Consider the following 13,471-nt stretch of genomic DNA (forward strand, 5'->3'; position numbering starts at 1 on the left):
ATTAAGCTTAGGCCTACATAGTTTATGGAATAACATGTCACGAGCTCCCAGTATCTTTAATGGAATTTGATGAACAAACAGTTTACTGTCTATCACAGTACTCAAGGTATTTATGACAGAAAAAAGTTACGAGATTGAAGCAGTGTGCTAAATGTTCCAGAGGAATCGATTTGCTTATCCTTCATATATAAGAGTTTAGAGAACTGGGAGCTAACAACTGTGAATCTTTGGGGGGGGGGGGGGGGGGGGGGGGGAAAAGCTTGCATTATGTTTGACTTCTTAATGTTTTTGTCCATCTGTCGCAGATGAAAGTATTAACACGGTAACGATTTAACAGGAATTTTAGATTTATTAATAAATAACAGCAATTGATCATTTCCAAAATAATTTAGAAGATGTTATAAAAATAGCGACTTATTTACAGATTCTAGGATGACAAGATTCACACTTACTTACTTCGTGGTATCCTAATTTATACCTATGTACATGCGCATACACAAACACAAAATGTACAAACACACATACAGAAACAAAAGTATCTGGATCCAGTAGAATGAACACAAAACGTACAAACACAGAGATAAAAGTATTCGTATCCAGTAGAATGAAGTACGTACCCACACACTAATAAACGGAGAAAGAGCGGGTGAAAGAGAAAGGAAAATTTCTCTCCTCTCGAGTTTAGAGCAAATCCTCCCAATGCCTTGGCATTCCTCAACGGGCGATAATCGAGACTCGAGCGGGGGACTTCGCCCTGGCCTTCCGTCTGGAGCAGATGATACCTTAAGGGTTTGGTACCTGAGAGGCGTCCCAGCTCAGGGGAGGTGCTGGTCACAGGCCCGCTGCGATCCAGGAGAGCTCAAAGGGTCTCCCTGGTGGTTGCCATTTATAGGGTCCAAGATAATTGACTTTTGTCAGATACCTTTTGCTCACGCCCAGCTCGAACAACAAAGTATTCTGGTGCCTTCCAGCAGTTGCACAAGAACTTGATGAATGTGCAACTCTGTTATTGTTCCCATTTGACCCCATCCCAGGCACAGGTGTGCCAGGCCCTTAGGAGATGATGGGCTGTTATAACTGCTTCTGAGCAATTGGGAGGGGCAGGAGCCAGGCTCGTTAAGGGGGCACCTTAACGTTAGCAGTCCTTATCTCCACAGATTGGTGTATAGCTCGGGGGAGGTGGGTGGAATCACATGTAGCACCAAGCAGCCCAACAAGGAGGGGCAGGGAGGGGTAAGAATTGCACCACCACACCATCCTCTCTCACTGATTATTTAATTGGCTCTTATCTAGATGTCCTAGATGTTAAACTTGTTAGTCTTAGAGTCCATTCTCCTAGGTTATCATTCTGGTTTTTAGGCTCATTTCTTTAATCACTTGGCTGCTTTTACTGTATTTGATTACTGGCTTTTGTCTCCTTGTCTTTTAAGGCCCTACTGTTCATCAGCATTTTGGTTCAGCTTTCCTGATCTACGTCTTATCTGTTCCAATGAACTGTTACTTCCATTTTACCTAAAGGGCTTGAAGGTCAGGTATTTTTAAAGTATATAGTACACAAAACATGTTATATTTTTAGATACAAGATAGGCACTGCTCCAAGGTGTTGAGCTTAACTACAATACCTAGCACAATGCAACTTCTGCATCTGGGTTATACAAGTAGAATCATAGAATATCACAGCTTGGAAGGGACCCATAAGGATCATCGAGTCCAACTCCCTGTTCCTCCCGGGAATACCTAACATTAAACCATGAGACTAAGAGTAGTCCAGATGCTCCTTGAACTCTGACAGGCTTGGTGCCATCACCACTTTCCTGGGGAGCCTGTTCCAGTGACCCTCTTGGTGAAGAACCTTTTTCCTAATGTCCAATCTGAACTTCCCCTGATGCAGCTTCACACCATTTCCTCGTGTCCTATCACTGGCACTAGTGCAGTGTAGAGTGGGACAATCCCTTCCCTCAACCAGCTAGCTATGCTGTGCCTGATGCACCCCAGAACACGGTTGGCCCTTCTGGCTGCCAGGGCACCCTGTTGACTCATATTCAACTTGCCATCAACCCAAATCCCCAGATCTCTTTCCACGGGGCTGCTCTCCAGCCTCTCGTCCCCCAATTTGCACATATAATCAGGCTTACCCCATCCCAGGTGAAGAATCTGGCACTTGGTCTTGTTAAATTTCATATGCCCAGCATTCTAGTCTATCCAGATCTCTCTGTAAGGCCTCTCTATGTGGGAGATACACACATGCGGATGATCACACAGTGATTATGCAATGCCTACTTTATTATGGTGGACAAGCCTTTTATAATGCAGGTGAAAATCACAAGATACAATCACATGGTATAATTCTTTCTGATTGGACAGTTAGCTTTGCACATGCTCCTTAAGCTCTCTTCTGATTGGCTGAGAACTGCCACCTCGACATTGTACAAACTTCTTCTCTGCCCAGACCCACACCCTGAAGTTGTTTAACTTCCTGGGTTCTTCCTCATTCTTCCAGGGTCATCTCCTCGTCACATCCTCGCCGAAGCTGAGGCTTTGCCAGTCTTGCTCATATGCAGGATTGCTCACATGCCGATTTCCTCGCAGGAAATCCTTTAGAATCCCCACAGATCCCTCTTTTTGTTTTTGAGCAATCCAAACTCCTTGCAAGCCTTTTTGCAACGATTGTCTAACACAAGAAATTAAGCATGGCAAAATAATAGCAAGCACAACAGTCACAATAATTACAATGATTCCTCCTTTTAACAATTCTTTGCTCATGATAAGTTGACCTTGCCAAAAGGCTGTGGTGTTGGTGCCGGGCTGGGTAATTTGAGCAATGGCATTGGCCTGTGAAAATTTCATTTTTGCCCAACTATCGTCTGACACAAACCCAATGAATTCTTGTGGGTCAGAGTAAGTGATTCTCAATAAACATGTTGTGAATGGGTCCGACGGAGTAGCCATCGAAAGGCAGAAGGATTCTTGACCTGTCCCTTTAGCTATAGTTACCCATATGTTTGGTCGGGGAAACGCTACTTTTGCTGGATGAGCATTAATCGCTGTCAGAACCATCACAAGGCTTAGAATCACAAACTTGATCTCCTTTCCAAGGCCGCACCCAGCGAGATGGAGCCCATCTAGTGCCGGTATCTGTAATAACGCAGGCATAGCCTCGACCCGTCATTTTTAGTTCCACAGGTCCTTTCCACTCTCCTATAGCAACATCTTTGTACTGAGCAAAAGCACCATCTCCACACCGGCTTATACCGGATTTCAGACCCATACTTATGTATTACTACTGGTGGTTCCTCCCTGTCACCTGTGAGCTGTAAGTAATTTAACACATACACCGCTTTTGCAAGTGGTTCTGCAGCAGCCCAGACCTCTCCCCCTTTTTGTTTTTGCAAAAGCGCCTTTAAAGTTTTGATGCGCTCTCTCCACGACGGCTTGCCCCGTGGGGGAATGTGGTATAGCTGTGATGTGACGTATACCCCAGAGTTGACAAAAAAACCACCCAAATTTTTGAGAGGTATAGGCTGGTCCATTATCAGTTTCACGGGTCAATTGAACTAATTTCCCATATTCTCAGGCGCATTCCGCCCTACCGCGATGGTAACTTCTCACAGCTTAGTGCTTTTTCGCAGTTCAGTGTTGCAGCTGGCCGCTGTTTTTGCCCGCTACCTTGGCACAACTCAGCAGTTTCTGATCTATCTTCCAAGCCCTGTTCTTCCTAGCTATTGCTCAGAGGCTGTGTAAAGCTACACCTGCAAGACTTATTTTGAGACTTCATCAATTAAGGGTTAGGCAAGCTTCAAAAAACACAGCATACTTAAAATAGTTTCACAGAAGGCTAGAAACAATACAGCAGTTACAGTTACTAGGTAAAAAAGAGTAGGCTAATTTCAGTACCCGTAATTAGGGGATATGACTAAATACTACAAAAATAAACAGTAAGGAAAATACGGAATAGCACACTTACTTAATGGGGTACTAACATTCAGATCCGCAATTGCTGGGGAACCCTGGATGCAGCGAGAATTTAGAGTGCCCTTCCTCGCAAACCGGAAATCCTACGCGATGCGTCCATCCGTAGGTGAGGCATCCAACATCGCTGCAAGCAGGTCCAGCCTCATATATCTAAATCAGCAGGCCAAAATAACTGGCAACTTTCTTTGAGCGGAAACATCTGATTTCATCCTCCTGTTGGGTTCCACCCAGAGCCTGGCCACCACTCAAGGGGGAAAACCAAGGGAGTTTCTAATAAGGTTAAACACTTGAGGTCTTGCTTCTTAATATTGCTAAAGAAAGAAAGTTGAATACACACATCTTATAGCATTTCATCCTTATTAAGAACTACATTTTATCTAAGCTACATCTTTCACTGGTGACTAATAAGCTTCTATATGTCATCAAGGAGTTGCAATTACTGTCAGCATTTTCTCTTAAAAGAGTTGGCAACTGCAGTGTGATTAAGGACTGAGATAGTGTATTTTGTCCTATTGCAGCAGCAAGCATTGCCCATCCATTCTGCTTAAATGATCAGTCGAAGAGATGGCGAACTGCTGGCACAGGGGCATCCACAGCACCCACAGCCGGCTCCTGAGTGTCCACCAAAAGCTGCCTCTCACGCCTCGGGTGTAGTTGCACACAGCTTGCTGGTAACCACCTGTGGGGACTGTGACCTGTGAAGACACAAGCATAACCTCTTCCCCAGGCTAATCAAGGATATGGTCCTTCCCGGTTACCACTTTCCAGGGTTTTTGCTAACACTTGAGCCTTATGACACTTGAAACACTTAGCCCAAACAAACAGGCTGCACCGATGACCCAGCGGGCACTTGGGCGCTCTGTCAGAGAGCTCCACACGCCGCAGCTGCAGCTGGGCTGCATCTCACACCCGCAGAACAATCAGACAAAGAGGTCTCTTACACTCATGTGGTGGTTTGACCTTGGCTAAATGCCAGGTACCCACCAAGTCGCTCTATCACTTCCCCCCCCTTCCCCTTTTTTTTCTCAACAGGGCAAAGAGGGGAAAGAAAATAAGATAGGAAAAAAAAAAACAACCCTTGTGGGTAAAACAAAAGCAGTTTTAATATAAGCAAAGCGAAGCAAAGGTCCGCGCGCAGAAGCAAAAAAGCGCAAACAGATTTATTCTCTCCTTCCCATGAACAGGCGATGGCGGGCCTTCTCAGGAAGCAGGGCTCCCATACGCGGAGGGGTTGCCTCGGAGGACCAAGGGTGACCCCACCCCCTTCCTCCTTTCTCCCAGCTTTATACTGAGCAGCCGTCAGATGGTCTGGAATATCCCTTTGGTCAGTTGGGGTCAGCTGTCCTGGTTGTGTCCCCTCCCAAGATCTTGCCCACCCCGTCCCACTGTGGGGGGGGGAAATGTCGGAAAGAGCCTTGGTGCTGTGTAAGCACCACTCAGCAGTAGCCACACCACCAGGGTGCTATCAACACCCTGCCAGCTCCCAACATCAAACACAGCACCATGGGGGCTGCTACAGGGGAAAACCAATTCCGGCTCAGCCAGACCCGGTACAGTCTCCACCCCTTATTCCATACCATTTACGTCACACCCAGGTCCCACATAACACTCATTTATCCATTCCGTAAGCTTTCTTCACTCCTCCAGATGTTCAGTGACTTGGCTCCCATCTGTCAAGATGGATGTTCAGGACAGGAGCAGTATGTTTGACTGTTGGACTCCAGCACCGGCTAGGTTTGGGTCATCATCGCACGTATCTGGTTCACTCTTCGTCGTTCCTACTTCCTCCATCACTTCCTGCAACATACAACTCAGCCCACAGGTTATTTTCCCCCCAAGGTTAAATCTCCTGGAGGCACACACTGAGTAGCCCCATCCTCCCGCATTACCCACCAAGTACATCCAGGTCCCTGAGCAAAAACAATCCCACGAGTGGGCTTGCCTTTTCCCAAGGGAGGAGCAATCCACACTGCCTTCCCCAGCCATTGCCCTGTGGGTACTACAGGGACCTTATCTCCTCCCACCGTATGAAGGGGTTTGGTTTGGGCAGGACCAGGACGGTTAACAGATCCTCTGGTGTTAATTAGCCAAGTGGCTTCTGCTAAATTTATATCCCAGTGCTTCCATCCCCCATTGTCCAATGCTCTCAACATAGTCTTCAACAGTCCATTGTATCTTTCAATCTTTCCAGACACGTGTGGGTAATAAGGGATGTGATACACCCACTCAATGCCGTGTTTCTTTGCCCAGGAGTTTATGAGATTATTTCGAAAATGGGTCCCATTGTCTGATTCGATTCTTTCAGGAGTACCATGTCGCCATAAAATTTGCCTTTCAAGACCTAAGATGGTATTTCGGGCAGTGGCATGATTTACAGGGTACGTCTCGAGCCAACCAGTAGTTGCTTCCACCATGGTGAGTATGTAGCGCTTGCCTTGGCGTGTTCGTGGCAATGGTCCAATATAGTCAATTTGCCAGGCCTCGCCATATCGAAAACTCAGCCATCGCCCTCTGTTCCAGGGAGACTTTACTCGTGTGGCTCGCTTGATTGCAGCACATGTTTCGCATTCACGAGTGACCTGTGAGATGGCCTCCATGGTCAGGTCCACCCCTCGATCACGAGCCCATCTGTACGTTGCATCTCTCCCGAGATGCCCGGATGTTTCATGGGCCCATCGAGCTACAAATAGCTCACCCTTGCGCTCCCAGTCCAGGTCCAGCCGAGCTACTTCCATTTTGGCAGCCTTGTCTACTTGCTCGTTGTTCTGATGTTCTTTGGTGGCACGGCTTTTGGGCACGTGGGCATCTACATGACGTACCTTTAGAGCCACGTTTTCCACTCGGGCAGCGATGTCCTGCCACAGTGCAGCAGCCCAGATGGGTTTACCTCTGCGCTGCCAATTGGTCTTCTTCCACTCCTGTAGCCACCCCCACAGGGCGTTAGCCACCATCCAGGAGTCAGTGTAGAGATACAGTACTGGCCACTTTTCTCGTTCAGCAATCTTTAGGGCTAGTTGGATCGCTTTTACTTCTGCAAACTGACTTGACTCGCCCTCTCCTTCAGTGGCCTCAATGACTTGTCTTGTGGGACGCCACACAGCAGCTTTCCACTTCCGATGGTTTCCTACCACACGACAGGATCCATCAGTAAACAGAGCATACCGCCTTTCATCTTCTGGTAACTCGTTATATGGCGGTGCCTCTTGGGCACGAGCCACCTCCTCAGGCAGTGCTCCAAAATCTCTACCTTCTGGCCAGTCCAGGATCTCTTCCAGGATCCCTGGACGGTTGGGTTTTCCCAGTCGAGCTCGTTGCGTGATTAACGCCACCCATTTACTCCAGGTAGCACTGGCTGCATGGTGCGTAGAAGGGATGTTTCCTTTGAACATCCAATGTAACACAGGCACTCGCGGTGCCAAGAGGAGCTGTGCTTCTGTACCAACAACTTCGGAAGCGGCTCGAATCCCCTCATATGCTGCCAGAATCTCCTTTTCAGTCGGAGTGTAGTGGGCTTCTGATCCTCGATATCCCCGGCTCCAAAATCCTAATGGTCGACCCCGAGTTTCACCTGGTATCTTCTGCCAGAGGCTCCATGTGAGGCCATGCTCCCCAGTTGATGTGTAAAGTACATTTTGCACAGCTGGTCCTGGCCGAACAGGCCCAAGAGCTACCGCCCGAGCTATCTCCTGTTTGATGTGCTCAAAGGCTTGTTGTTGCTCAAGACCCCACTCAAAATGGTTCTTCTTTCGGGTTACTTGATAGAGAGGGCTCACCAGCTGACTGTAACCTGGAATGTGCATCCTCCAAAATCCCACAAGTCCTAAGAAAGCTTGTGTTTCCTTCTTGTTGGTCGGTGGAGACATAGTTGCTATCTTGTTGACGACATCCATAGGCACATGGCGGCGTCCATCTTGCCATTTTATTCCCAAGAACTGAATCTCCTGTGCTGGTCCCTTGACCTTGCTTTTCTTTATGGCAAACCCAGCTTTCAGAAGAATCTCAATTACTCTTTGTCCTTTGAGAGCACTGAACTGCAGCTCGATAAGCACAGGCCAGGCCCCAGTACAGCGCTGGGAGTTGCTGATTTTCACTGGGATAGGCAAGGCACCCTTCTATCAGGTGTTGTGTCAATTTTGCGGGGTTGCTTGCCTGTTCAGGGGTAAGATCCCAGGCTACAGGAGGTGATAACCGTCCTAGGAATCTGCCCAAATCCTTCCACTCCCCCTGCCACCCAGGGACAGGCCGCCTCAGGGCACATTTTGGTATTGGCTCACCCAAAATTTGCCTTCTCTTACACCAAAAACCTACCGAGCTCCACACAGCCCACAACAGGCGAACAGCATTAATGAACAGTATCAAAGAGCTAACATAAGGGTGAATAAGTACCTCGGGAGCCTGCAGAATAAAACCACTCATGATGTTCCCAATTTCTTCCAGCATGTTCCCGAGCTTAGCAAAATCAAGATAAGCAGAGCAATCAACAAACCCGTGACCAGCACAAGAGCTTGTCGCTTACTAACTGCTATAGCTATAGCACAATTAATATAAAACTGCCGTTGTCCCGCCCCACGTTGGGCGCCAAAATAGACTGTGGTGGTTTGACCTTGGCTAAATGCCAGGTACCCACCAAGTCGCTCTATCACTTCCCCCCCCTTCCCCTTTTTTTTTCTCAACAGGGCAAAGAGGGGAAAGAAAATAAGATAGGAAAAAAAAACCAACCAACCCTTGTGGGTAAAACAACAGCAGTTTTAATATAAGCAAAGCGAAGCAAAGGTCCGCGCGCGGAAGCAAAAAAAAGCAAACAGATTTATTCTCTCCTTCCCATGAACAGGCGATGTCGGGCCTTCTCAGGAAGCAGGGCTCCCATACGCGGAGGGGTTGCCTCGGAGGACCAAGGGTGACCCCACCCCCTTCCTCCTTTCTCCCAGCTTTATACTGAGCAGCCGTCAGATGGTCTGGAATATCCCTTTGGTCAGTTGGGGTCAGCTGTCCTGGTTGTGTCCCCTCCCAAGATCTTGCCCACCCCGTCCCACTGTGGGGGGGAAATGTCGGAAAGAGCCTTGGTGCTGTGTAAGCACCACTCAGCAGTAGCCACACCACCAGGGTGCTATCAACACCCTGCCAGCTCCCAGCATCAAACACAGCACCATGGGGGCTGCTACAGGGGAAAACCAATTCCGGCTCAGCCACACCCAGTACAGATATGTAAATGGAATTTCAAAGAACTGCATCTATATACTGAGCATGGTAATTTAGCATTAGTGTTTGATGCTATGAATTGATACAACCTCTCCAAGTTATTTTTTTTTCAAACAGGGACTGTTGACTTCTATCACGTGGACTGTACCTGTTTTTCCAATTTTTATCTTGGGAAATTAAGAATTGCGTAAACAGAAGTTTTTGTCAACATTCCTCTTCTCAATATACTTGAGTATTTCTGCAGTGAATAATTAACGATAATCTGCTTTGCAAGACAAATGCGGTTGTGACCTGCTCTCTGTGGTGGTAGAATGGTGGGGCTTTGCATGATGCATGCTTTCATTGTTTGTGTTAAGCTGCTTGCATGTACCTGCTGTGACCTGGATGACTTGTCCCTGCATCAGTTATAAAGCAGTACTTGTTTTCTGATTCTTCTGACGAATAAGTGTTCTTGATGTGATTTTAATTTTTTTCCCTTTGGCTACTAAACCATAATTGTCTGAGACAGTTTTGTGAACGTGATCTGTAAATGCACACACTTTGGATTCGTGTTGTGTGCTGTTTGGTCTGCTGTTTAATCTGCTGTATTTGCTCCTTGGTTGCAAATAGCTAAAACTGCCTAAATGCTTTTTAGGTAGCACATTTTTATTGGTAGGGTTTGCAAGCTGATAGTTGTATATAGCTGTCTTGTATACAATCAGAAGCATGGATAAACTGTTTAGTGGAACTATTAATCACAAGCATAAATGACAGTCAAATAAACATACTGCTGAAAAGGTACCTTTAAAAATCAAGCTTTACATATTGATATGGACAGAAAGCTTTTTTCTTCTTTCACCCCTCAGCTTTTATTTTGTGAACTAAATTAACTGAGCATTGACTGTAAGGGTAATGTCGGAAGAAAATTTAATTCAAATGCAGAATATAAGTAACGAGATTTTTCTACTTTGAAGATTACATCTATTCTTGTAAGTATTAGAGTAGTGCTATTAAGATGTGACATTGAATGTCTCTATTTGAAGATTTAATCAGAAATGTCACTTTCTAAGCTTTAATCCAGGTTTTGCATAGATATGTCTTGCTCGTTTAAAGGAGAAAATCGGAAAACATTTGATGTCCTTAGTTAAAATGCTTTGACTTCAATGCAATGGATATTTTGGCTACATTTTAAAACTGATCTGTTCATTAATTCATATCCCACTGAAATGTAATTTTACCTTCTTTCTAGTGTGTACAATTTAGAAAATAGAATGAGTCCTCACTGTCAAACTGACTGTAGTAAAAGCACATTCAAAGTCATCTTAATATTTGTAGTGCATGATTAAGTAAACATTGAAGTTACCAGGAAAACAGTGAAGCTTGGTTTAGATTTGCATTTAGAGGAAATCTAAACAGAAATGTTTTTTAGGATGCTGCGAGGTGTTGTGTGACTCATAAAATGCTCTCTTGAGGTTTATGTTTATTAAACACTTCTAAAATTAAATTATAGTATTTGTATGCTTAAAATTTTTAAAAGGATTTTTAAAAGAACAATTATTTCCTTACCTGCTTTGTTCTTACCTGTCAAGCCTTTGGAGGTCTTAAAGTCCATATAAAGAGCCAAAAGCACTTGAGTATTTGCAAAAAAAAAATAATCAAAGCTTCATTATTTGATTTGTTATACTTAAAATCCAGTGAATTAAGGTATAATCTTTGCACTGTAACACAAGTGCAATGCAATTCAAAACATGGTCTAGTATACCAAATATGTTACCAAAGCCAGGTATGCTGCTTAACACTTGAACTAGTATTCTAGGAGAGCCCTGTGTATCCAATGTGAATGTTTTTAATAAAAAGCCTATTCCAATAGATATTGTAAAGCTATGCTTTAAAACAAATAGTAGAACTAATTCTTTAAAAATTGAGCTTTTAGCGCTTCTGTTGCTACACCTATGTAGCTATTTTTCTAGGACTCTTGCTCTATATAAAATAGCTTTAAATGCATGATTTATAGCAGAAATAGAAGTTTTAATGCCAGGTTAGAGTGAAATGATAGAAGGCAAGACACATCTAGAAATTTTTGCTATTTCAGATAAGTTACAATATTTCTACTTTTTTGCTAATTTAAGCAATGAACTTTAAGATGTGTCTTATCTTTTGAACTTATGAGTGCCTTTTTTTATTGATTTTAAGTTCGTGATCACTTACCATCTTCCACCAAGACTTAGAGTACCTTTTTCTAACTACACTTGCATTTATTTTTTTTTTGGTCATATTCATTTTTCTATTTTGCTTCTACTTTTGATACTCATCCTGTTTCTCCTGTTTCCTCAATGCTTTGTTTTCTTCTACCTTATTCTTTAAATGAGCCAGATACAAACTGACTCTTGGTTCCTTCTTACTTGTTTTTGCTGGGTAATCTCATTCAGGAATTATGTTAACAACTCTGGAACTCACATTTTTCTTTTCAGTCATACCTTCATTTCTCCAAAACTGTGTTTCTCTGCCACTGTTCCTTTGTAGCCCAAACATACATACTTTGTCCTGCACACTTGCAGTATTGTCCAAATTCTATTGTTTCAACCAACTTCAACTTCTTGTCCTTTCTCCTTGCTTTTAATAGTCCAAGTTCATTTGCATCTGTACCGGGTCTGGCTGAGCCGGAATTGGTTTTCCCCTGTAGCAGCCCCCATGGTGCTGTGTTTGATGCTGGGAGCTGGCAGGGTGTTGATAGCACCCTGGTGGTGTGGCTACTGCTGAGTGGTGCTTACACAGCACCAAGGCTCTTTCCGACATTTCCCCCCCACAGTGGGACGGGGTGGGCAAGATCTTGGGAGGGGACACAACCAGGACAGCTGACCCCAACTGACCAAAGGGATATTCCAGACCATCTGACGGCTGCTCAGTATAAAGCTGGGAGAAAGGAGGAAGGGGGGGGGTGGGGTCACCCTTGGTCCTCCGAGGCAACCCCTCCGCGTATGGGAGCCCTGCTTCCTGAGAAGGCCCGACATCGCCTGTTCATGGGAAGGAGAGAATAAATCTGTTTGCTTTTTTTTGCTTCCGCGCGCGGACCTTTGCTTCGCTTTGCTTATATTAAAACTGCTTTTGTTTTACCCACAAGGGTTGGTTGGTTTTTTTTTCCTATCTTATTTTCTTTCCCCTCTTTGCCCTGTTGAGAAAAAAAAAGGGGAAGGGGGGGGGAAGTGATAGAGCGACTTGGTGGGTACCTGGCATTTAGCCAAGGTCAAACCACCACAGCATCTTAATTTATCAGCACTTTCCTGCCTTCCCAAAGCCTATGCCATTTTCATTTTTTCCACAAAAGTACAACAGCTAGAATTTCATCATTGCTTCTTGCTTGTTCCATATCATTTGTTCTGTCTCCCCTTCTCCCTGCCCCATCTGAATTTCTCTGCCACAGCAGAATTTCTTATTTCTATCAAAGATCCTTCACAATATTCTCTGTCTACGTGATCAAATTAATCTATTAATAGTATTTCAGATATTACTCTGAACTATCCGTTTCTTTTGTTACAAAAATTTTGCAACTGGCCCGTGCTGACAGAGAGGCTAAGATGCAAAGTAGAATTACAAGCGTAATTCTTTATTCATGCTCATGAGGTGTCCCATTCAAATTGGGGCACCCCAAATGCGATTTTTACGCATGGTTCTTATATCTTTCAAGCGTTCAGATACAACATGATTTGACCAATCACTACTGAACAGATGCATACTACTGTTTTGCAAAGCAACTGTAATTCTATGGCATCATCATCCATATGCTTTTTTTTTTCTTGATCTAGATGTCCCTGGAGTCAGTCCTGCTACAGTTACTTGTCTATGATCCCAGTTAATGGGAGGGTTTCACACAGGTGTTAGAGGGGCTGGGATGCCAGTGTTATCTTGATAGTCCAGGGGTATCCTTTATTCTTCAGGGTGAGGACTGTCCTCCTTGTAATGAGCTGGGGTCCTTTAGTCATGCTTACTTAACCATGACTATACAGTATACAATGTAAACTATATATCCTAAGAAAGTTCATACAATTTCATAATATAAAGACTAATTGTTACAGTAGTTAGGGAATAAGACTTTTCAACAGTATCTTACGTTCTCTTTCAGGGTTTTTCTTCTCCTTTGCCATGTACAGGCTATTTTACATTAACCTTTAGGGAAATGTTTTTCTTCCAGTTCCTCAGTATCAGTTTCACTTGTTGAGGACGTTTGTTGAACTTAACACGAAAAAGATCTAAAAATATTATTTTAATCAAGAGATGTTTATCACTTTTTGCATTATTTAATTAGTTACTATTATCATATTTT

General features: G+C 44.4%; 1 protein-coding gene across 15 annotated transcripts in view; it reads left to right on the forward strand.

Moving 5' to 3' along the window:
* Window positions 1-13,471, forward strand: part of LOC141917771 (ceramide transfer protein-like) — a 78,088-nt gene that overhangs the window by 19,054 nt on the left and 45,563 nt on the right. For 2 of the 15 annotated variants that reach the window (XM_074811258.1, XM_074811257.1), the window contains exon 3: window positions 6,278-6,387. The exons of 11 other annotated variants lie outside the window; for them this stretch is intronic. In XM_074811258.1, the coding sequence (XP_074667359.1) occupies window positions 6,385-6,387 (3 nt within the window). In that variant the 5' untranslated portion in view covers window positions 6,278-6,384. Of the gene's footprint in view, window positions 1-1,430; window positions 1,528-6,277; window positions 6,388-9,274; window positions 10,140-13,471 lie in introns of those variants that run through there. 2 more of the 15 variants (XM_074811262.1, XM_074811264.1) reach the window with 2 other exon arrangements.

Source organism: Strix aluco, chromosome W, assembly GCF_031877795.1.
Source record: "Strix aluco isolate bStrAlu1 chromosome W, bStrAlu1.hap1, whole genome shotgun sequence".
Classification (NCBI taxonomy): Eukaryota; Metazoa; Chordata; class Aves; order Strigiformes; family Strigidae; genus Strix; species Strix aluco.